This window comes from Melanotaenia boesemani, chromosome 2 (genome assembly GCF_017639745.1).
Source record: "Melanotaenia boesemani isolate fMelBoe1 chromosome 2, fMelBoe1.pri, whole genome shotgun sequence".
Taxonomy (NCBI): Eukaryota; Metazoa; Chordata; class Actinopteri; order Atheriniformes; family Melanotaeniidae; genus Melanotaenia; species Melanotaenia boesemani.
The window spans coordinates 22,022,735-22,046,220 of record NC_055683.1 but is presented as its reverse complement, the minus strand read 5'-3'; the positions used below and the strand labels follow the sequence as shown (position 1 = coordinate 22,046,220).

The 23,486-nt window shown below is 38.4% G+C and overlaps 1 protein-coding gene across 4 annotated transcripts in view; it reads right to left on the bottom strand.

Moving 5' to 3' along the window:
• LOC121653582 (voltage-dependent T-type calcium channel subunit alpha-1I-like) overlaps positions 1-22,149 on the bottom strand; it is a 66,455-nt gene extending 44,306 nt beyond the window's left edge. For all 4 annotated transcript variants that reach the window (XM_042007147.1, XM_042007155.1, XM_042007163.1 and 1 more), the window contains exons 1-10: positions 21,948-22,149; positions 15,091-15,439; positions 14,893-14,985; positions 9,675-9,999; positions 9,189-9,577; positions 3,657-3,808; positions 3,229-3,414; positions 1,401-1,518; positions 1,128-1,283; positions 848-938 (exon numbers count right to left, since the gene is read on the bottom strand). In XM_042007147.1, coding sequence (XP_041863081.1) covers positions 848-938; positions 1,128-1,283; positions 1,401-1,518; positions 3,229-3,414; positions 3,657-3,808; positions 9,189-9,577; positions 9,675-9,999; positions 14,893-14,985; positions 15,091-15,439; positions 21,948-22,105 — 2,017 coding nt within the window. In that variant the 5' untranslated portion in view covers positions 22,106-22,149. The remainder of the gene's footprint in view (positions 1-847; positions 939-1,127; positions 1,284-1,400; positions 1,519-3,228; positions 3,415-3,656; positions 3,809-9,188; positions 9,578-9,674; positions 10,000-14,892; positions 14,986-15,090; positions 15,440-21,947) is intronic.
• Positions 22,150-23,486: the final 1,337 nt, after the last annotated feature.

Below are 23,486 nucleotides of genomic sequence, written 5' to 3'. Positions count from 1 at the left end.
GACGGATCCAGGTTTCAGTCAGGGCTAGGACCTGAATGTCAGAGAGATTTATCAATGAACTGATAAATTCTGTTTTGTTAACTGCGGACTGACAGTTCCAGAGACCAAAGGTAACAGAGGGTGTGACTGATGTGCATGCCATTGGAAAGGACAGGTTTTGCGGATTGCAGTGTCTATGGGTGACACGTCTTGGTCTGTACCCATATCTGACAGGGATGGGTTTGAAGCACATTGTGCGTTAATATAGTTGTGAGGAGTGTTAAGCTTGTGCCTTTGCTCGGTGGACTCGCGCAGGTAGACTCGCAGGTCTTTACCCTTTGTGGTCTTAACCCGACGCGGGCTGACACAAAGGCTGACGCCTCGCTGACGCTTCAGGGCACCATGTGTGGAAAAGTACCTGGAGCTGACACAGCTGAGCACACTTTGCTTGATTGCACCCGGCTGAAACCGCCTCTATCTGCTTTGCCCTGAGCAGTACACAGTGGGTGTGACCCGCGTCACGGCCTCAACTGGTTGAAGAGAGAAGGTGCTAACGACAGAGCCCCACACCAGCAATGTAAACAATAACCCGAAACCAAGACAGAAACTCAAGCAGTAAACTCACCTAACTGACTGTACCAACCCTGACTGAAATCAGTGCTTGTTCATTCATTTTACATTAGCACATCTTTCTCAAAGTTCATGTTTTCAGAGAGAGGAAATAAATAATTTATCATTGTAAAGTAGTTTGTTTACACTACTTAAAGAACAATACCCCCGATTTTGTGGTGAAACTGATATACAATTTGAGATGTGAGATGTAAAAAACGACTTAAAGTGCTGCAAAGTTGTTTGGAACCATCCATACCTGAGAGGTGTAGGGAGTCTTTTTGCTTATCATTCTCATCAAAATTACAAGAAGACCTGTCGTCGTCTGAGTAAGAGCGGTTTGCATCACCCTGCAGAGGAGATGGTGAGAAAATGAAGGAATTATAGGAAAAGGAAACAAAAATGATAAAACAGAGATTGTGAAAAATAGTAAAAAGTTAAGACACGAGCAGATACAAGCTGTGATAAGTAGAAAATACTACTGTTTTCTCTGTTCGTATCACACATTTACTTAAGGGTTATAGATAAAGCTGTCTTACCTCAGCTTGAAAACCTTCAACCAGGATGGCAACGAGTAAATTAAAGAGCACATAGTTTCCAAACGTCATAAGTGCTACAAAGTAGAGAGCAGCACAGGGGGAGGTGGATGCCATGCCATTGTACAGCACCATATTCCAATCCTCCTGAGTCAGAATCTACATCAAATGTGCACACAGAGGGGAGCACATGTTGGCTGTTATGAGCAAATAAATTAAAGCTGCAAAAACAAAAAGTCTTTGGAAAGGACTTGTGCGTGTTTAATCTATTTGTACCTGAAACACAGTAACGATAGCCCAAAGCAGGGAGTCAAAATTCTTCCTGTCAGGTACCGTGTCTCCTGCCTCGGTCTTCAAACTGAACTTACAGCCAAAAATGTGCATCCCTAGAATACTAAAACACAAAAAGGGGTTTTCTCTCTCTTACTTCAAACTTTCCATTCATGTTTATAATCTGTACATTACACAGAATCCATAGGATTTTATATCAGATAATAGTAAGAAGTTCACAACACATACTAAAAAAAAGCACAATAATTATATAATGATTATAAAAGTGGGCTAACATAAAGTTTTAGACTTAAATATGTACTATAGTTGGAGTCATACTATAATCATACAGTGTGATCCACACAATCATGCAGAAACAAAAAATCAAACTCTAACAATTCAAACCATCAATATGTGTTTAAGACATAAATAGATACTATTATATTTAACAGCGTTTTTATAGTTTCTTACAAAATCTCTCTATGCGGATTCTCAGATTCATCCAGCTCTTGCTAATCCTACAATAGAAGTAACCAGACTTCTTTACTTGGATGTTGAAGATCACTTCTCATATTTTTCTGCTCTGAGTGACTGGTGGACAGCTTCAGGCTAATAAATTGCTGACAGCGACTCAAATTCTCACTTTGAGGGGTCACATATATGTCACTGACCCACTTCTGTGGGTGGTTTGAGTCATTGTCACCTGTGAGCTGTTTGCCTAACACAATTTAAGGTATGAATGGTTGAGAAACCACCTGGGGAGGAGAGTCAAAAAAGAATGGTAGGTGTTATTTTGGTCATACCTGAGACCACTTTCTCTGTTTAACATGTTTTTTTTTGCTTGTTTTCTCTTTTTTTGGCATTTAACATAGATTGCTTCAAACCTTCTGACTTCCCTGCGCAGAATACTGTTCTAAAAAGAGTGCCTCACATCCTTCCGTCCCTTTAAGAGGAAGCTGAATGACAAGTCTTGGTCTGAAGGACTGGCTCTTCTGTGTTTTGCCATCCCTTGTTTAGTTTTCCCTAGATCAGGTGTGTGCACTTCGCTGCTCTGGACTGAATATAAAATGTGTCTCTGTTTGTTTTTGGGTGATTTATTGTTCAGGTGAACTAGTTTCTGTCTGAGGGTGTTGCTGGGTTAAAGTGCATAAAGATGTTGTGTTTACACAAGGTACTTCTAAAGTTTGTCAGACACTGCTACAAACAGAATGGCAATATATATATATATTTTCTAGACTTCGCTGAGCTGATAAAGGGCCTGTTTGGGTATCCACAGGTTTGATGTGCTCTCTTGGTGTGTTTCTCTGCTTTTGTTGGGCAATTCTCATTCCTAATGCTGTAAAGGATAAGCAGAACTGTTTACAGTTCAGTTGTGTGAGTCAAAGATTAGATACTGATCTGTTTGTTTCCTGTCTACCTCTAGGTCTAAACTTCATTCTTCTCAGTTCTTACTGTGCCCAACACAGCCAAAAAAGCAGCATGTTGTTTTAATCATCTTCTCTTGTGATCTCTATGTTACTATCCACCAAACTGCTGTTCAGTGAAGGCCTCTAATTCAGGTTGGAAGTAGACCCAAGTGTCATTCACATTACTGAGTCAGTGTCTCTGTGTTTCTAAGAGTTTTGTTTACTTTACATTTCCTTCATGTGTATCCATGCTTTCTGTCTGAAAACAAAGTTATTGTATTTAAAAAAAGCTGGTGGAGCACAGATCACAGGGTTGAAGTTGCTCCTTGAATTAATGGCAGAATTATTATTTTAGATAACATTAAACCGTGTAGCCTGTACTAACTAACTGACTTTCTCTTTGCCGCTTTCTACATTAAAATCCTTACCTGAAAATGAAGATGAAGAGCATGAGGAGCATGCAGAAGGTGGCCACATTGTCCATAGTCTTCATCAGCACCACAAGCTGCCGCCTCAGTGCAGGCATGAACCTCACCAGCTTAATGACCCTCAACAGCCTGAACGTCCTCAGCACTGATAGACCACCGTCTGCCTGACCGATGATCTCACACACACTGGGGTGTGTGTTGCAAAGTGAATACAGAGATTGTGTGGAAAATGTGGTGTGATTATTCATAATGGTGGGAACAGGAAGGGTAAACATGTATATTGTGGTGATTAAAGGAATGTAAATCAAGAGAAAGGAGAAACATAAAGAAGTTGATATTTCACAATAATCAGAAACTGCATGTTAAAGAGAAAGAAAAAAATGTGAAAAAGTTGTGATAACTGACGGTTCATTTCACAGATTACAGACCTGATGATGACGATGATGCCATCAAAGATGTTATATGGGTTCCTCAAGTACTCAAAGAAGCCAAAAGCAGTGAGCTTTAGGATCATCTCCAGCGTGAACATACTGGTGAAAACAATGTTGCAGATCTCCAGGACGTTGGTCAGCTCCTCAGGCTTGGTCGAGGCCGTGCGGGTGGGAGAGCAAAAACATAAAAGAGCTATAGTCAAAGAACAACTCTGATATGGAGTCAGTTGGCATAATGAGAGTGTGCTTAGAGTAAACCAGGATCTAAGTAGCAACTATTTCTAGTAGAAAACAAAGTGTTTCTTTAAATTAGGAATGCTAGAGATGAAGCAGCCTGCTGCAAGAAAAGAAACAAAAACAGACTTATATGCATAACATTTCTCTGTTTCTCCATCTTACCTGACAGATGGCCGCTCAAACTGTCAATCATTGGAAAAGACAATTCACCTCTACCATGCAAATACAATAAACACAGACACCGCATCTTAGAGAGATAACTGTCAAAGAGAATGAAAACCAGCCAAAACAAAATGTTTTCTATGTGACACTGTAAAAAGAAAACTCAAATCAGGAAAATAAAGAGGAAATAGAGAGTGTACATTATGTGTGCTGGATATGGTGTTAAACACAAGCTCAAAGCAAAACATGTATCCAGAGTTGGAATAATATATATGTACATACATACACAAGAACATCATGTTTAAAGTTTGTACAACAGTGCTTTGTGTATGACTGAAAATGTGGTGGTGCACAATATGGATCAGATGCTTTTGCAGATACTCCCTGTGAATTTCAGTTTTAAAGCCAGCGAAGTAATAGCCAGCTAGCCCTGCCAAACTTAGCAAAGCATGACTGGGGGGGGGGGCACACTCACACATTCTCAGCCCTTTCCTCCTATAATCTACTTTTTCTCCAAGTCTATCTCCATTCCTCTAGTTCTCATCCATTTTTTTTCTCTCACTGAGCCTCATTATCAGGCAGACCCATCTCTTTCCAATCAATATCCTCCTGTCGATCAGAGGAAGGACAGCGGGAGAGGAAGAAGGTGGATGAAGGAGAGCGGAAAGGTGTGAAGGCAGTGGATGATGTGGATGATGACATTATGGGTTTTTAGAAGCAAAGAGGAAGAGGACAAAAAAAAACCTCTTGAATGTGAGGAAATGTGGTAAAGGGATTGTAGTGGAGGAAAACATTAATAGAATAATCTGAACCCCATTAGTTGAATTTTGTGTAAAAAATGTTTTAATCTGAAAAACATCAATTGAGAACTGGTAGTAGGAGGATAGACACAAGGATGATTAGATGTTTCTATACTTAAAAATCCAAAGTCATGAAAAGAGCACTCCCTGATTCATTGTAAGCGCAAACACAGGATATGAGATTTATTGCTATTGACAGAGCCATCACGGCCCTTGACACCACAGTTTAACTCAGACAAAATGCTGTCACTACCCCCTCCTCTAGCTTTCACCCTCCTCTGTGCTGTCCTTCCTCTTGCCCCATTACCCTTCATCCCCCTAAACATGTTCTCTTCATACTCATATGCCATGTTTTCCCCTGCTAATTCCCACCTGTACTGTCCTTCTCCTGAATATTTCATGTTCAATCCAACAACAGACGTGTCTTCAGCTTGTTGTTCTTTGGACATGTACTCTCTGTCAGCCTGATTATTCCTTTATATAGATGGGAAAAATAAAGGAAGGCTCATAAAAAATGGATTTACATCAGAATTTCATAGTATTTTGTTGTAAGTTACATTTAAAACTGAGCTCCTTACAGCCCATGTAGTAGGTCTGGGCAACACGGCCTAAAATATCTGGATATATCGTAGATGATATTACTTTCCATATAAATGATCAAAGTGAACATTCAGTAAAAGATACCTGTTGTATACAGCTGTGGCGGGAGCCAAATAGAAATAAACTTTCATGATAAATCGTTTTTAAACCATAAATTCGATTAAAAGATAAAATCATTTTATTACCCAGTCAGCAGATTGGTAACAGTAGCTATAATTTATTAGCATAACACAGATTTTTCTGACAAATAACTCTCCAAATGCTTTCATTAACTGACATCATGAAAGCAGTGTGTTGCTAGATTTATGAGACTCTAATGCAGATGAGCACATCCATCTAAAGCGGTGCTCTACAATGTGTTGCTCTAAGAAGCAGAAAAAAGCTTGCTGGGAATCATAATTCAGAAGATACTTTCCTTTTACAACCAAGTCGTTTTTGTGCATTAAGTTCAGTTAAATTATAGTGAGTTTAACCTGTAAATTGCTGCAAACTCTTCTTAGCTTTGTACATTACTTTTTTAATTCATGTGGATTTATCAAAACATTTATAATAAATGGTATTCTGTCAAATCATATAAAACCTAGAAGCCATCTGTTACATACTGCATTTGGCTTTTATCTGATACTGTAATTCAGTAAAGATTATAGCGAAACAATGGAGTTTTTATTGCGCAAGTTTCACCTAGAAATACTTGAACAAAGTTCTTATTTCACAATGAGGTGTGGCTTAACTCCCATAAAGCAAAATCGCATAATTCCATCAATGACTTTACGTCAGCCTGCAGAAACTGCAGAAGGAAAAAGGCCCAGAAGACATGCAAATGACGTATAAGTGAGTGTGTGTGCATGCAAATGCCAGTGTGTTTCTCCATACATGCCCACTTTGAATTGCACACAACCACTCGCACACAGAACCACACAGGGAATTGAGTTGAAAACTGCTGTGTAACTGCCGTCTGCCTCGCATCCCGCCACCCTGCTCCCCCCTGCTCCCCTCTGCTTCCTCCCCCAACCTCAACAACCCCTCGTTTATTTTTAGAGTCTTCAGAGATGAGAGAAAGCAACTACTCTGTACGCTGTCAGAGTGCATGGGTAGATGAGAGGGGGAGAAGCGGAGAGGTGGAGGGTGAAACAGAGGGAGGTAAAAAAGAGTCAGAGAGTAGATGAGACACTTGGGGTGAGGCGGGATGGGAGGAAGGAAGGCATCAAGGAACAAAGGAAGAAGTGGGGGGGAGCGCAGAAAAAAGGTGCACAGGGGGATTTAAGGAGAAAATGAGGGGAGACAGGCAGAAATAAAATTAGAAAGGAAGGAAGCTGGAAAGAGAGAGAAAAGAATAGCACAATGTAAGAGAGGGAAATAAAAATCTGTCTTATGTAACAGATTGTGTGTCTCTGCCTGCACGTGTTTCTGTTGGGGCGTGTGCACAAGTTTAAGAGATGTTTTGTTTATGCTCGCACATGAGCAAAAAAAAAGAAAAAAAAAAAAGAAAAAAGTGTGTGTTTGTACGTGCATGTGCATTCTTGGCAGGCATCTCTCGCTCTCGTTTTCAGACACCTGCCCCGTCTGCCTCTAGGAGCCTGGCCAATGTTAAAAGCCAGCTTGGTTTTGTCTGCCGCTAGGCTAAATGTTTATACCTCTGTCAGGAAACTGTACGGCACTGATGCTCCACTCCCACACTCATCTGTCTGAATGTCATCTGCCATTATAATATTTCTTTTTGTTGATTTGTTGGAGGAAAAGGGGAGTGTGAAATGATTACGCCAACACACTGTTGACACCACAGTACTGTATGCCAGTATAAATAATTGAAGGCAATGTTCCAAAACAATCACTATTTCTGCTGGCTCCCAGCTTTTTGAATAAAGGCACAAATAAATAATGATGATGTCTTGAATAAAATACAGACCCCAAGAACTCCAAACAAAAAAGGTTAAAAAACTGAACATTGACGCTGGATTTCATGAGTATTTACATCAGGAAAACAACATGGCTCTTAAGTTTCCCTTTAAAAAGAAATGAGGGCTGTTTTCACTGTTTCATTTTAATCAACTGGAGTTAGCTTTTATGTCTAAATTCCAGCTTGCAGTAAAGCTCGTCATGAAAAGGAAAATAGTTTAAATAGTTTTTGTGAAACTCAGCTACATTTTCTAAGTAAAAAGAAAAAAAAAAGAACTAATTGCTCAATATCCAGATTTGTTTTTCACCTTTTCAAAATCCTTTATAGGGTGTTGAAGTAAATATGCCAGAACTATTGCAAAAACTTTCATATACAAAAAAAAGTTGTCTTGTACACTCTTTTTTGTATTTAATATTTCATACAGTGCATGTGCTGAAGTGGTGCCTAATTGGTACAGTGGAGAACGTCATGATTTCACATGATCCAACACAGGGATCACCTATCACCAGGTTGAGGTATTTATTAAGAGACCCAGCTTAAGATAAAAAGCAAATATATTGCCTGCCGAATCATAAAAGAAAGTCACAATTTAGATTTATGTAGATTCAACTAAGTAAATATGTAAGAGCCTGCCACTGGTGGATTGGTATTATTGGTAATTATTTTGTTTTATCTAAATACAAGTAAATAGCTTTTTAATACTTGAACACATCATGTGTATGGCTGCAGAAAACATCTGACTATTTCAGAGGGTTAATTATTGTTTTGCCTCAATCAAATAAAACAACTGAGAAGTTTGCTAATAGTCCATTTGGGTAAAGAATATCAAATACATGCTAAACACAAAAACCTGGAAGAACAGCAGTGAAGTAACATCTTTGAGAAAGAAATTTGGTTGGAATAAAATCATAAAAGGCATAAAAACAAGTCTCTTGAGCAAAAACAAGTTTAATGTCAAATGTGCCAGATTAAACCTGTTGAATGGTGTTGAACCCATTGTGTCTACTCTACAAGCCTTAGGGTGTAGCATTATGATTTGGAGTTGTTTCTGTTAGTCAGATCTTGGTTTAGTAATGTTATGTGCCTAAAAATGAGGTCAACTGAATGCTTGAATATGCTGAATAATAATAATAAGAAGAATTCATTTCTTCCCAAGTGGCACAAGCATGTTCCAAGGAGATGATGCCAGAATTCACTGGGCGCAAGTGGTCCAGGCAGCATGAAACATCATTGTCACACATGGATCACAGACTTAAACCTTTACCTCTTTACGCATCTTTGGGATGTAGTCAAAAAAGGCTTCATGCAACAGACTAACTCCCCCGTTATCTAGACTAATGCAACTCTGGGTGATAAGAAATCATTGTGTCATTGCTTCAATCTATCAAAACTAAACAAATGCAGCATTCTATGTTGTAAAACTGTCAAACACAGTCTAACATACACTCATTTAAACTGTATCTTTGGTACATTGTGCTACACTTGTCTTCCATTATCCCCAAGGAAACTACCAGCTGTGTGCATTTCATCACTGACATACAAAAATAGCTTCACAATATTAAAAAGAGCTTAAATGCTGTGTGTCTGTATCGATATGGTAATTTGCCCAGTGTTGATTGCCTTACATTGCATCCCAGAATCATAAACAAAATTGAACTGACAAGTGCTACACTGATGTGGAGCAACCAGGTGTGACAAAAGTAAGGCTGATTACTCAAATGTGAGCAAAACGTGAGCTCAAACAAATATGTAGACTAAAGGTCTCGCATCAGTTTTGCTTGTTAAAGTGGAGCATTAGCACTCTTACACTGTTGACAGCATTGACCATCTTACCTGGTTATGATGCTCAATGCCCATACTGATCGTGTTAATGAGGATAGCGATCATGATGCCCCTGCTGAAGTACTTGCTCTCCACAATGCCCCAAAGCTTCCTCCTCATGCCATTCCAAAGCTCCTTACAACATCCAAAGCAAGTCCTCTTTGGCTTTGTCTCTTCAGCTCCCTTCTCTTCTAAGGGGCTCTCCTCTTTGTCTGTTTCCTTGACTGCATCATCCTCATTGTCTTCATCATTAGCCAAATCTCCCACAGCCCTTGCACCTTCTTTCAGTGATAATGCACATATAGGGCAGTCCTCAGGATTCTGTGGGACAGACATACTGATGGAGTTGGATGGTGCCTGGGAGTCATGATCCTGCTTGCTGTGGTGTGGACATTTAGGTGCTACAGGGTAAAAAATTACAACAAAATATGTGGTCATTAGTTGTTATATTTTCTTAGGAGATATTCTGAAAACATTTTCTGAGGGACTCTTACTCACATCTTGGGTGTCTCAAATGATGCCGATCTCCGTTCACATGCCCTCCACCTCGCCTGTTTCCCCTGCCTCCACCAGCTGGAGGGGGCTTGCCCCTCAGTGTGTAGTAGAAAGCTGCCGATCTCCTCTTAGCCTTGCGAAGGACGTGGCAGACCAGCTGGAAGATCTCCTCATAGCAGTCTCCTGGCTCAGTCATACTGGCCAGGGTGGAGGAGGACAGGCACTGTGCCCTTTGTTCCTGCATCAGCTGGTGTTCCCGCTGTTTTGTCTCTGAGAACTGGGTGGCAATGACCACCAGGCACAGGTTGATCATGAAGAATGAACCAATCTAGAATAGAAGACAAGAGCTTAGAACCTGTATGAAAGTGGAGCATCATGGGAGAGTTAATAATAATGGAAGATAAATCTAGACAGTATGAGAACCTATATATATAAAAAAAAAAACATTTTTGTGTGCCAAACAACATGATTTTATAAATTTAAACAAGAAGCTGAAAAAGAAATCACAAGTAAACGGCCTTATTTGAATAATCAGCCTGTGGCTAAAGCAGATGCCGCTCATTTAAGAAACATGAAATATGTAGAGAACTACAACGTTCCAATGGTAAATACACACTTGTTTGCACATTGAGCTCGCACACTCACTCATTTCAGTAATGTGTGCTAATCCCCCTGTAGAAATGTTGCACACACGATAAAGGTTTCAGAGGGCTGGCCTCCCACCAAACCAAGGCTGACTGGAGCAGACAGACAGAGCCAACACATGCCCAAAGCAATGGTTCAGCCCACAGATTCCTTCTGTCTCTCTCTTTTTTTTTTTATATTTTTTTTATTCACTGGTAAGAGTCAAAAGTTAACAAAAATACTGGACAGCAGAGTATCCAAATCAATGGTACTGTGTCATAATTAATGAGAACTATCTTTCAAGTGTCCCAGGGATTGCTGATCGGTTTTATTATTCACTTCAATTCAGATCACTTCATTTGTCCCCAAGGGACATTTTAAAAGAAGGGGTATAGAAGTAAGTTATTGGAAAATTTTATTAATTGATTAAATTCAAACACAAATCAATAGACACAAGATCAACACATACACAATGCAACATACAGAATTAAAAGGTTATAAACACATTTATAGTGATTGGATTATATAGTGCATTTTTAAGATTTAGGGGGTTGTTCAACTTTAAGGAGCTAGACAGCCTTGGGGCAGTGTTTTTTTTTCTCTATCTCCTGCAACCTGGACAACAAAGCCTGCATCCTGAGAGGAGCCAGTACAACAGAATATAATGCAATTTATTGTTTGAATAAGTTTGAATATTATTCAAAATACTGCAGCTTCTCCAGAACTCTGCTGCTCGTATCCTGACTCGCACTTCTTCCTTTAAACATATTTCCCCTGTACTTCAACAACTCCACTGGCTCCCAATAAAATACAGAATCAACTATAAGTTACTGGTCTTCACTTTCAAAGGTATTCACAATCTGGCCCCTCCTTATCTGTCTGATCTCCTCCATATTGCCACTCCCTCCCGTGCTCTCAGGTCATCCTCCTCCATTCACCTTACTGTTCCCCCGGCCCGTCTCTCTACCATGGGGAGCAGAGCCCACCTCTGGAACTCACTTCCATCCGAGATTCGGAACATCAACTCTCTTCCATCATTCACATCTGCACTCAAAACCCACCTGTTTAAACTGGCATACTCCCTATAAATCATGTAAACTGACTGTTTTGTGTCATTTTTATATCAATGTCCTTTATCTGCTTTTAACTCTTATGTAATTTATTTTTATTTACTTTTTATTTATTTTTCCTTTTGTGTATGGTGACCTTGGGTGTTTATTGTTATTATTGTTATTATTCATTTTCAGGCTGATAGAAAATCTTAAGCTTCATGATGCTTGCTAGTCTTATATAATGTGACAATTAAATACCATATTAAACAGGCTACGCACATGACTTCTTTGGATTGCTTGCTACTTAGACAATACACCACAATTCTCACTTTTTGAATACCCTTTCAAATAACATTTGAAAGAGGGTTCAGTAATAACATTAAAGGGTACTGCATTGGTCAAATGGTCCTAACAACAAAACGCTAAACCATGCAGAACAGTAGTGATAATCATATAAAAACTCTAATATATAGACAGATAATTGCAGATAAGAACAAAAGTGGAGAGTTTGATGTGTATAAGTGTATAAGTGGACCTTTTGGCTTTAGCCTTCAAAGATTTGAACAGAAGACTCCTTTGCAGGACTGTCTCAGATGTTTTCTTAAATTTACTTTTTTCTGCAATGTTACTCAAATTAATACAGTAATTAGCATAGCTGTCCAACAAAAAAAAAGGTCTGTAAAATAAATGTGTGTGTAGAGTATTGTTTTCCCATCAGACAACAAAAACAAAAATAAACAAATAAAAAAGCTAACCTTTTTTTCTTTCTCATCTCAGGGAACATTTCTTCAGTTGTTTGTATCTTTTTTTTTTTTTTTTTTTTTTTTTTTTTTACTCAATTTCACAAAAGAAAAATAGGTTTCTCATCAAGAATTGAAGGAAAAGTTGCCAAGAGGAGATTGGCAGCATTGTGAACAGTACACGTTAGCTGACCCTTTAAGTGGCAGTAATGGGAATCACTACAGGACTGCTGAAAAAGCTTTTATTGGAGTACTCTGGGCAAGTTACAGAACAATGATTAGATCAATACTAGCTAATGCTGAACAACTCAAAACCAGCCTGCTGGATGGAGAGAGCATGCCTTTGGCAGAGTCTCAGTACATTTCTAACAAAACTGAACTAGTTTCTGCCATTTTGTCACATTATAGATATACACATGCTGAAAACACACATGGATATATGCACCCCAACAAGACCACAACATTTAGAAAAGGAAGATGGACAATAAACAACATAAAAGATGGACAGATATAAAATTCAAACCAGTGGCCTTCTATCTTTAGTCTTTCATCCATAGTGATCAAAGATTTGTGGGAAAGGAAAGGAGAGAGTAGTCACACCATAAGAAATTAAATGAGGCAACCCAAAGATATTTATAGAGGGGGGGGGGGGGCAGAGAGTGGAAACATAGACGGGAGGCAGAAAGAAGGAGGAGAGATGCCCATCTGTGGCCTGTGGGTCAAAGCAGGTCTGCAGGTGTGGGAGGCTTTGATTTCCCTCCTGGCTTGCATCTGTGTGCGTGTCTATTCTGTGATTCTGATCAGTCGACAGCTTCACGCATAATCAGGGAGGGCAGTCCAATATCATGCATTCAGATGATCACTGCATTATGCATGCATGCAAACACATACAGACACATATTCAAGCATGTGTGACCACACATTCACAAATTGAGATGGCGAGCCCAGCTTACAGTTGATTGCACGTGCAGGCTTCAATACTACAGCTGTCACATGTATTTATGTGTATGATGTAGATATTCTTTACTTTCCAGAAACACACAGAGACACACTGAACTTCCTGATAACTGCCCTCTTTGTAGCACTTAGCTCTTAGACACTTACTTCCATTTAATCATGCTCTTCAATGTGACACCAGCCAAAGCACTTAGGGTGCACACTCGCCAGTGTATCAAATATAAAGCAGACCAAAATGAGACTCTACGTTTGATGCTGTGGAGGTTCTTCTAACTCGGAACACACAGGCTTAGTTTACAGCCTTTAAAGTACACATTACTGCAACTTAGTAATGTCATCAGACAGAAAGAAAGAGTTTGACAAGTAAAATAAATGAAGTGAAAGGACTATGAAGGGAATTAATGAGAGCAGGTAAGGTGAGCCTACAACACCTAAGATAGTCATGGAGGCAAGTAACTCCTAAATGCTTCTTGGGCATCTTTTAGGAGTTCTGATTGGGAGCTGTTTAACACCTTGCAGTTAAGGTACAGAGTCATTGAACTCTGTGTCTCATCCTGAGCTTGAAAGCATTAAATGTGACTTCAGATCAGTTTGAGGATGTGATCATCTGCTGGACCTATGATCGAAGGTGGTACAGCCTACATGAGACTGTTGTTAGTGGAGGGACATAAATCAGGCACGAGTTATTATGCTATAATTTGACATCATGTCTGCAAAGGTACTCCCAGTGGCAATCTGACCTGCCAAGCTCAGGTCAGATCTGCCAAAGAGCAAATTAAACTTAAAGCAGTAGTGCTGATACAAATAATCACTTCACTAATATAAAGCAGTCAGCCTTTGAACCTCAGTCAAGGCTGACTAAATAAATAATCCTGGCTCTAAATCCAAATTGACTTGACTAATCACGTCTAAGTTTGTATAAGATTAGAAATAAAAATGAAGCAAACAAAAATGGCCTTAAAAGGTGGGACTTCGCCTTGATTTTGTTATTTTGCAGTGGTTGTGCTTGAGGAGCTAAAAGTGACATGCTGGGGATGCTATCAGTATCAGTATGCATTCATTTATGCATTAATACACTTTAAATTAGGGAGTTTCATGAAAAATGTACCCCCTGAACAGTTGCCAGGAAAAAATAAATATATAGATTATTATCTCCGTAGACTGAAAAAGGAATGTAAACTTTTAAAATTAGGCCTTGTAAATCAATCTGACTGACTTACATTAGCATAAGTATGGCCATACTTCACTCTTGATTCAATTACCTTCATTTGTCATTCATTTCCAACCTTTTATCCTCCTCCTCAGTTTCTCTCTACTCTTGTATTTTTTCAAACAGATTTTTTAGCTTTACACAGAAATATCAAATTTTTTTTTTTTTTTAGTGTTCATATTCTGGTAGGAAAGTGCAACATCTGGGACTTTTGTTGTAGTTCTTTTGCTCCACGAAGGGACTGAATTTTGTCTACAGTGAGCCGATAGCATGGGAACGCAGAATAAAACAATCTTCACAGTGATGCCATCTGGCAATGTACTAAAAGCTGTTGCACAGATGGTGAAAACAACCTTTTCTTTCTTTGGACAAATGTTTTCAAGTCCATCCCCTCTTCTTTTTTTTTTTAAGCAAGCTTACGTAACGTACACCTCCATCCTTTCCTCCTTCAGACATTGATTGCAGACAGTCTTTTATGGTACAATTGATTTTCACAAATCCATCAGCACTTTAACTCACCACTTGAGAAATAACCTCATGTAATTTATGGACAGAAAGAGACCACTGAAATCCACTTGAACTGGAAATGTTATAAGGGATTTTACTTAGAGTACTTATGATTAATAAATGCTACTTACAATGATGAGTAAGATGAAGTAGATGAAGTTGTAGAAGGAGTGGGCATCCATCACATAATACATGATCTCAACCCAGCCCTCTAGAGTGATTACCTATGGAGAAAAATTAACTCTCATGAAGGGATTTCTTGGTAAAATGTAAGTATTTTCTTAGAAAATGGATTTATTTTATCTCACCAGCCTTCATATGGAACGCACCTGAAAAATGACTATCCAGGCATAGACAATGTTGTCAAAGTTGATGGCTCCTTTGTGAGGGTTATTGTTTCCAGTGTGGCACCGAGTGTAATACTGGTTCCAGTTGATGCAAAGACCCATTGCTTCACCAGCGCCGCTACCATTGGACAGGGGCTCAGGGCTCAGGCCCAGAGCCTGTCTGTGCATAGCATCCTCTTTGTCAAGACAGCAAATACGTCCTCCTTCGCGCCTTGCCGGCACATCAGAGCAAGACATGATGCCATTATCAGAAGCCAGAGAGCAGATGAAGGGGCGCTCATCATCTTCCTCTGGCTGGTAGTATGGAGTCGGCAGCGCCATACCTGAAGAGCTGAGGAAAAGACGAGTAAAGAAAACATGAGCTTGCAATAGAATCTGTATACATGAAACTGTAAGTAATTTTTTATTTTATTTTTTACTACTTCACAAGTTCCTTTGAGGGTTTTAAGAAAATTTCAGGGAAAGAGCAAAAGTCAAGAAAAAGCAAGACGTAGAAATGGATATAAGATATGCATTCACTGAAGCATATCCCCGAAAGTACTATAAATAATAAAGAAGTGCAAATGATCCTGAAAGTACAGTGAGTGTCTCGCTCTCTTTCCATCTCTCTCATAAATGTAAATATATCCCGTCTATATAAAATAAAGTTGGACAGTTCTGGATATAATCACAAGCTGTGATGATTCTTGATCACAGCCTCTCCTTTTTTATGTACACAGACTTGAAATAAAATGTAGCTCGTTTAAGAAATACAGAAATAATACATTTTGTAGTGTAACTATCAGTAAGCATACTCAACTTCATGATTTTCTGAGAAATTGGACTATACTCTGCAGCACTGCATTCTCCTCTATACCTTTACATGTTCCTTTCTTCAAACAACTTAGTCTAATATAAAAGGGAAAAAGCAGCTGATCACCTCTTTGGGTCAGATCAGTATAGAGCTGCAGCACACAGCCTGCCAGTGAACCTGCTGAAACGGCCTTGAGCTGGAACAGTGAACCAAAGGTGTGTTGACAGGTGTGGTGAGGGGGTGGGATTTTGTGTTGTTTGGAACATTACAAAATGAGCATCCCAGGGGGAAAAAAAAAAATCAAGCGGCACATGAGACTTCACATTCAATTACATATTTTCCTTTATAAATGGATTCCAGGTATCTTCAAATCCATTTATAACTTTCCTAAATTTAAATAAAATATAGTTTACTCCACACACAGACATGCAAATTCACTCAAAAGTCACAATTATTATAACTATCTGAGGCCAAGCTTATCACATAATATCATGTTTAGGTTATCCTCTCATGTTTGCCAAATCCTTTTATTGCCTTGTCTGTCTGTCCTATTTTTCATATATCATTGAGTCTTGTTTTTGTTCTGTTGTTTGTTCCACATCTTATGTACTTTTTCTGGAAACCCCCTTTTTTGTATTCATACACTATATAGAACTGAAAATAATTTGTCAAGATAGTAAAGCAATTACACTAATCTACTGATATCAAATGAAAATTAAGTTGTCCACCGAAGAGGGTGGAAAAAAAAAACCCCAAACAAACAAAGAAAATATATGTTCCTTTATTTGTCCGCTGATTCTAGAAAAGTAAGTGTTAAATGGCCTCTGGACCTTTAGTTTTAACGGAGACTTTGTTTTAGGAGAGTTTATGAGCTTTTCTGCTGGAGTTTCTTCAGCTTAAGTAGAACTCAAGTTTGTTTTGCACTGCTTATTTGCAGTTGAGTTTTCCATCTCAAGGGATCACTGAGATCTAAAGCATCCGTGTTCTATTCTGTTATGCTACGGACACCAAAAGCACTCAAAGGACTTTGCTGGGAGACTGTAAATGGCTGAGTCTGCTTTTCTTTCACAACTCCCTGTTTATGCTGTCGACAGCTCTTAGATAGAACATCCCTAAGACCAAAAAGAAACCTGGAATAATCCCCTATAATAATCTTATAATAATCTTTTTTTTTTTTTCATCTATTAATTTCTTACCCATGCATGCATGACACAGGCACTTAAAGGTAAAACAATTTTCTCTATTATAATTAATTTGTTTTGATTCATCAGTTTGAGTTTTATAAAAATGTACCTCAGCAATCCCAAAAAAATTCATCTTTCTTCCTGTGTTGAAGGTTAATCTGTGTTTCCTACATTACAGCTGCTTTGTTTTGACAACAATGTAAGCCTGATGTGAAATACATAAGCTTAATAAACAGGGGATTCAAATCTCTGTAACTTTAAAATCACCAGTGCTGAATCTAATGCTCTAACAGGTAGCGTACCCATTACAGTACAACAGTATGAGACGTGATAATGACATAATGATTTAATGATAATTTGTGAGGTATTTTTTCAAACCTCTTCACAAATTAATTTTCAATTGATGGAATAAGTGCTATGCCAAAAATAAATAAATAAATAAATAAATAAATAAATAAAACAACGAGGATAGAAAAAAGTTATGTAGCTAATACAGTGGCATGGGAAACAGCTCCTGTATGCTTTTCTATAAATATTGCAGTTTTGCATGAATTAGTGAGGATGAGCATTTTCAGAGATTTTCATAGAAAACATTTTAAACCATATAGTGCAGAGCTTCTGTGCTTATTTATTGTGATGATATTGCAGTAAATATTTGTTTATCTTCAAATTCTGCCACTCCAGAAACACATTGAAAGTAGCATCACCCTGCAGGCAAGGGAAGGAAGCCTCACATTTGTTTTTATAAGCATTGCTAGCTAATATTATACATAGTCTGGCTTTAAAGAGTGACATTTTTTGCAACTGTTTTTGAAAAAGTCTACCAAGTCTTTATAACAGGATTTTTAATGCACTTTTATTTTATTGATACTAACAAAAAGAAAAACAATGTCATTGTCTGAGCTCCAAATTCAGAAATACTGACTTCATACTTGATAGGGTAGCTCTACACATGTTCCAAGAGCCTGTAAGCAAATAATTGGTGTGGTCTTTATAAAGCAGAAAAAAAGTGAGTTCTGCCATTTGAAGCAGAGACGACTCTGAGCTGCTGCCCTGACTCCATCATTAAACACATAGACCTTCTTTGCTTGGGGATTGTGATAGGCAGAGATAATCACATTACATCATTTCCTCAGTAGCAATGTGTTCAGAGATGTGGGATTTTAATGAGTGAGAAGAAGTCATGCAAAGGGGGAAGTCTGAAATGAAATTTCCACGTTTTCTATGTTCTGATGTCTTTCATTTCATGCCCACTTGGTTCCTCTTTTGCTTAATGAAAAGAAAAAGATGGCTACCCCCAGTTCAGTCACTTTTTGCATGTAGAATCTCATGCTTTTGGTTGCTAACATGTTTGGTGACTATAGATGAAGCGTTGGATCATAGATCAAATTACCAATAAACAAAAAAGGAAAGCACTTAAAGCACTGCTGACTTCTTAGTAATTTTTATAAAGATTTGAAGTGCAAAATAAATAATGCACATGACATCAGGTAGGCATTCATTGTTACCATAAAAAGAAAAGAAATATGGTAGAGTTCAAAGAAAAGAAATGACACATTCTACTGCAAAAATTTGGAGAAAACGAGAAAGGTCTTAGGAAGTAGAAAATCCACCCATCAGATAGGCCGTATATGTGTATTCTGATATAAGTGTGGTGCAAATAAAGGCCGAATGTGGACGCTCATACAAAAAGGTACGAGCCTGTGCTAGACAAAAATAGACTCTCTCCATCAGCAGACCCATTACCGAACACACAGATTCAGGGTCGCTCAACCTACAATATTTACTCATTTCAGTGATTCTGTCAGCTCTCCTTTCCCTGTCTCTCATTATGTATGATCCCCTCATTTTCATATTATTTCTTTTTTATTTTTTATTTTTACCCATTATAACAGAAGCTTACTAATAAAATGTGATCAAATCATTTCACTTCTTACACTCATAAACCCACACATCAGGCATCCTGGATGGATTGAATACAGCCTTGCCTTACAGTACCTCTTTCACTCTCTTTTCTTGTCTTTTTAAAATTCTTCCCATTCTATAATTGCTGTCCTTCCTCTTTTCTTCATTTTTCCCCTCTCCTTTTTACTCATTTCCATTCTCTTATATCCTTTAACAGACCCCTGCAAAAGGCTGACTCCTCCATCCGTCTTTCCCTTAATTCTGTTGATCCAACCGTGTCTTCATCAGTCAATAACAGGATAGATGCTGCTGACATATAAATCAGCAGAATACCTCATTTTGTACAACACAAAACAAACATAAAATCTAAAGCCAGGATCAATTACAGTTGGTCATATTGTGCTGTACTGCATCCCACTAGGGTAGCTTACACACAATGCATTGATTTGGTGACAACAGAGTTTAATAAAGTATACAGGGCACACACTCAGCAGTTACTACAACACAATAGGCGACGCAGGAGAGCTGGCAAATTGAATTTAAATTGATATTTTACTAGCAGTATGAGAATGACATAAGGGTTAAGTTCTCGATGGAAAGCAAGAAAAAAACAAAACAAAAAGAGAGCGCAGCGGAGCATGAATAAGGGTTGTTGCCCTCCTGCTGGTGACTTGGCATCGCACAGCATGGCACAGCAAAACCTGGCACCACACTGAGAACACACCTGCTAATGGAGAGTGATTCAGAGGGAAGGAAAAAGGCAGGAAATAAGCAAAAAAAAAAAAAAAAAAAAGTGGCAGTTTTCATGAAGCGAGAATGAGGGTCAAACTGGTCCAAATAAATATGTCAAAATGGTCCTAAACTAGAAAGATGGAGACCAGAGGTTTGGCTCCAAGTAAGTTTACACAACTTCCAGACATGCATGCCTGGTTTAGATTTGCATATCTTTTGGGAGGACATTGGCTTCTGCTTTGTGGTCTGGGGAGTATGTTAAAGGCTGTTTGTACAGCTTCACATAAAAGCTGTTTGGTCGTCTCCTTTCAAGTAGCAAAAAAAACCCCCAAAAAATAGATGTGGAAATATTCCAATATACATAAAAAAAAACCAACGAAAAACAAAAAGCAGATTGGTGCTGATTGCTAGAATAAGGCTAAATTATCCTTGAAAGGAGACTAAAAAGGGAGAGCATTGAATGGTTAAATGAAAGCTGCATTTGACAGCAACACTTAGCCCACTCCATTATAACCTCTCATACATACACCCTTTACTTAGCATAATAGTCCTCAAGCTCTAACTCACACCTTTTTAATTAAAGCACTCAAACCCCCTGAAAATACATTGTGATGATTGAAAATAATCCACAAGAAATAATACTAAATATTACTAAATATTAAGTAACCAGCAACTTAATAAAAGCACACATTTGCTTCTGCATGAATCAGCCCAATTGTAGGAGTTAAGTGTGTATCATGAGTATGCTGGAATAAACCAGCCCATGAAACTGGGCTCAAATGTTACAGTTATGTGAACTTTTTTTTGCTTTTGGCACATCTATGAAAAAGTGAAGACTAACGTAGAAAGCTTTCTATCAGACAATGACTTCCGTGTAAGTTTAAATGTACGCTTACTGATGTACTTTAAAAGAAGGACAAAGCAGACAGGAGGAGAAGCCTGTTGGACTTGTGTCTCCTTTCATTTGGTTATTAGATCTGCTATTAGTATAAGCTGCATCAGCAAAAAAAGAAACAATGCGCAAAGGTACAGAGGAGTATACATATTCCGACACATCTCGGATGAGTCTTTCAAGCAAGCTGATGCAAGCATAAAAAGGAAACGGAGAATGTAATAAAACACTGTTGAATGCTGCTGAATGTCACTCGTGCACACAGACACAGTAGCAGATGCTGTCATGTAGTTCATAAATATGGAGGCCTGCAGCTGGAAAGTAATCACAATCTAAGCTGTAAAACAGGAACAAGTACTGTTACTGTTGTTTTGTAGCTTACATAAGAGAAGGAAAGGAGAATATGTAGAACCCGCAGTGGAAAGATTTATGATAAAAGTGTTTAAACAGGGTTTCCTTTCCAGTGATGACAACACTGTATAACTTCCTATCAAAACTGAACAACTCAATACAAAAAGAACCGAAACTAGGGTCAAGGCAGGATCGTAGCTCATAGAGATGTGACTTTCATGAACGAATCTATTCTTTTGAGCGGCTCTTTTAAATGAACGATGGGAACCGATTCACAGCTGTGAGCCGTTCATTTGTGAGCCATTCTTTTTATATACAAATTTTTGACACTGCCTTCATCAAATCAAATCTAACTTTATTTATAAAGCGCTTTTCATGCCATGGACAACACAAAGTTCTTTACATGATTCAAAACATAAGAACAAACACACTCAATGAAATCTTTCACACAGTCACACGCACACACGTATACACACACACGCCAAGCCCAACCCCCCCCCCCCCCAGCTAAAAATGACTGACTGAATAAATAAATGAATAAATAAGTTATTAAGAAGTAGTACAGTTGAGTAAAATGAAAACAAAATAAATAACATTTGTGACATCATAGAAGTCTGATGTCCAACACGCTCTATTCATGTGAAGCATCTATGGGCAGAGAGTATTGTTTGGAAACAAATACTGTGAGTTCTATCCAAAACATTTACTAGAATTTGCACTGACTGTTCAGGTTTATCCTTTTTATCTATATTTTTCCTATAATTTCTTAATATTGTATAGTAGATTTTATATAGGTACACATTTTGATTGTTTGTCATTCTTATATATTGTGAAATTCTGTAAGATATTGTGAGAACGAGCCGGTCTTTTTAATGGCTCTTTGAAAGGAACGGCTCCTCAAGATCCGGCTCCCTTCAAAGAGCCAAAAATCCCAACTCTAGTGGCTCAACATGCAGATTCACGTGTACACCTTTTTACTCACAGGGTGAAGTTCTCCTCGGGGTAGCAACGGTTTCTCAGTAGCCCCGCCCACAACTGCACGCCGATGATGCCGAAGATGAAGAAGACGAAGAAACACAGCAGCAACACATTACCCAACATGGGCAAAGTGTCCAGCAGCAGGTTCACCAGGATGCGCATACCTGTGGGTTTCAGCAAATCAACCAGTAAGGAGCTCACATCATCGATTAAAATAAATGCTTCATTTTTGGCACATAGACCACTCCTCTTCTTTCTTTCTTTCTTTCTTTCTTTCTTTCTTTCTTTCTTTCTTTCTTTCTTTCTTTCTTTCTTTCTTTCTTTTCTTAACTCAATGAAACATTCAGTGCAAATAAAAAAAAGAATTGAATGATCTATTAATCTTTAAAGAAAATGGAACAGGGACAGCAAAAGGCTGGAAAAGTAACCACGGATGCCATATTCCACAGACTAAAGAGGAGAGGGAGCATCCAGCTTGTTATCAGTGGACAAATTAAAAGCTGATGGTTTCTGATGGTATGGAGCTGCATTAGTGTCTGTAAAGCAGTCAGCTTACACATCTGTAAATGTACCATCAATGCTAAAAAGTACTTAGAGGTTTTAGAGCAACATAAGCTTCCATCCAGAAAACGTCTTTTTTAGGGAAGGCATTGCATATTTCAGCAGAACAATGATAAACCATATACTGCATCCAGACCTTTCACTAATAGAAAACATCTGAATCATGAAACAGAAAAAAAACAGGTAATAAAAGCCCAGGACTGTTTAGCAGTTAAAATCCTTCATCAGAGAAGAATGCCACCACATTTGTCCCCCAAAACTCGTGAGCTAATATTTCCATGAAATGCTAAAATATCTCACTTTCAATGTCTGATCTGTGTTTATGTTCTGTTGGGAATTAAATATGGGCTAATGAGTATCACAAGTCAGTGTAATCTGTTTTTATTTACATTTTGCACAGTATACAAACTATTTTGAAATTTGGAGTTGATAGAATTTTACTTTTGACAGCAATCTAACTGGAAAAACACATTAAACAAGGGAGAAAAGAAAGAAAAAACAAAAAACAAAAAAAATAGCAAAACTGCAAAACTGCAGCACACCTGAACAACGAGAATGAAAATGGGGAGATGAGCAAATCTCTGGGAACAGCTGGAAATGAGTAATTTCCTCAAAAATCATCAGCTTTAAGGCTAAAATATCAGCAACACACATGTAATCAGGATACGTGATGTTGCAGTCATGATTAGAAGAAACCTAATTGCAGAATCACAAGCATGTCCCCTGTCAAATAATGATGACCTCATCCCTGGTTGATGGGTCTGTCTCGCTGTGATGACATATTGAGACTGTGATTAGTGGAACATAATGACAACTGATTGGATTAATAAGGGAGTAAGGCAAGACCCTCTGATAAGATCACAGCAATCCAGTAACGACACCTGGGAGGTGTGTCTCTTGCAATGAGTGTGGCTATAAAAGTGTATCTCTCATTATCTAATGTGTGTGTGTGTTTGTGTAAATTACGACAAACAACTCTGCA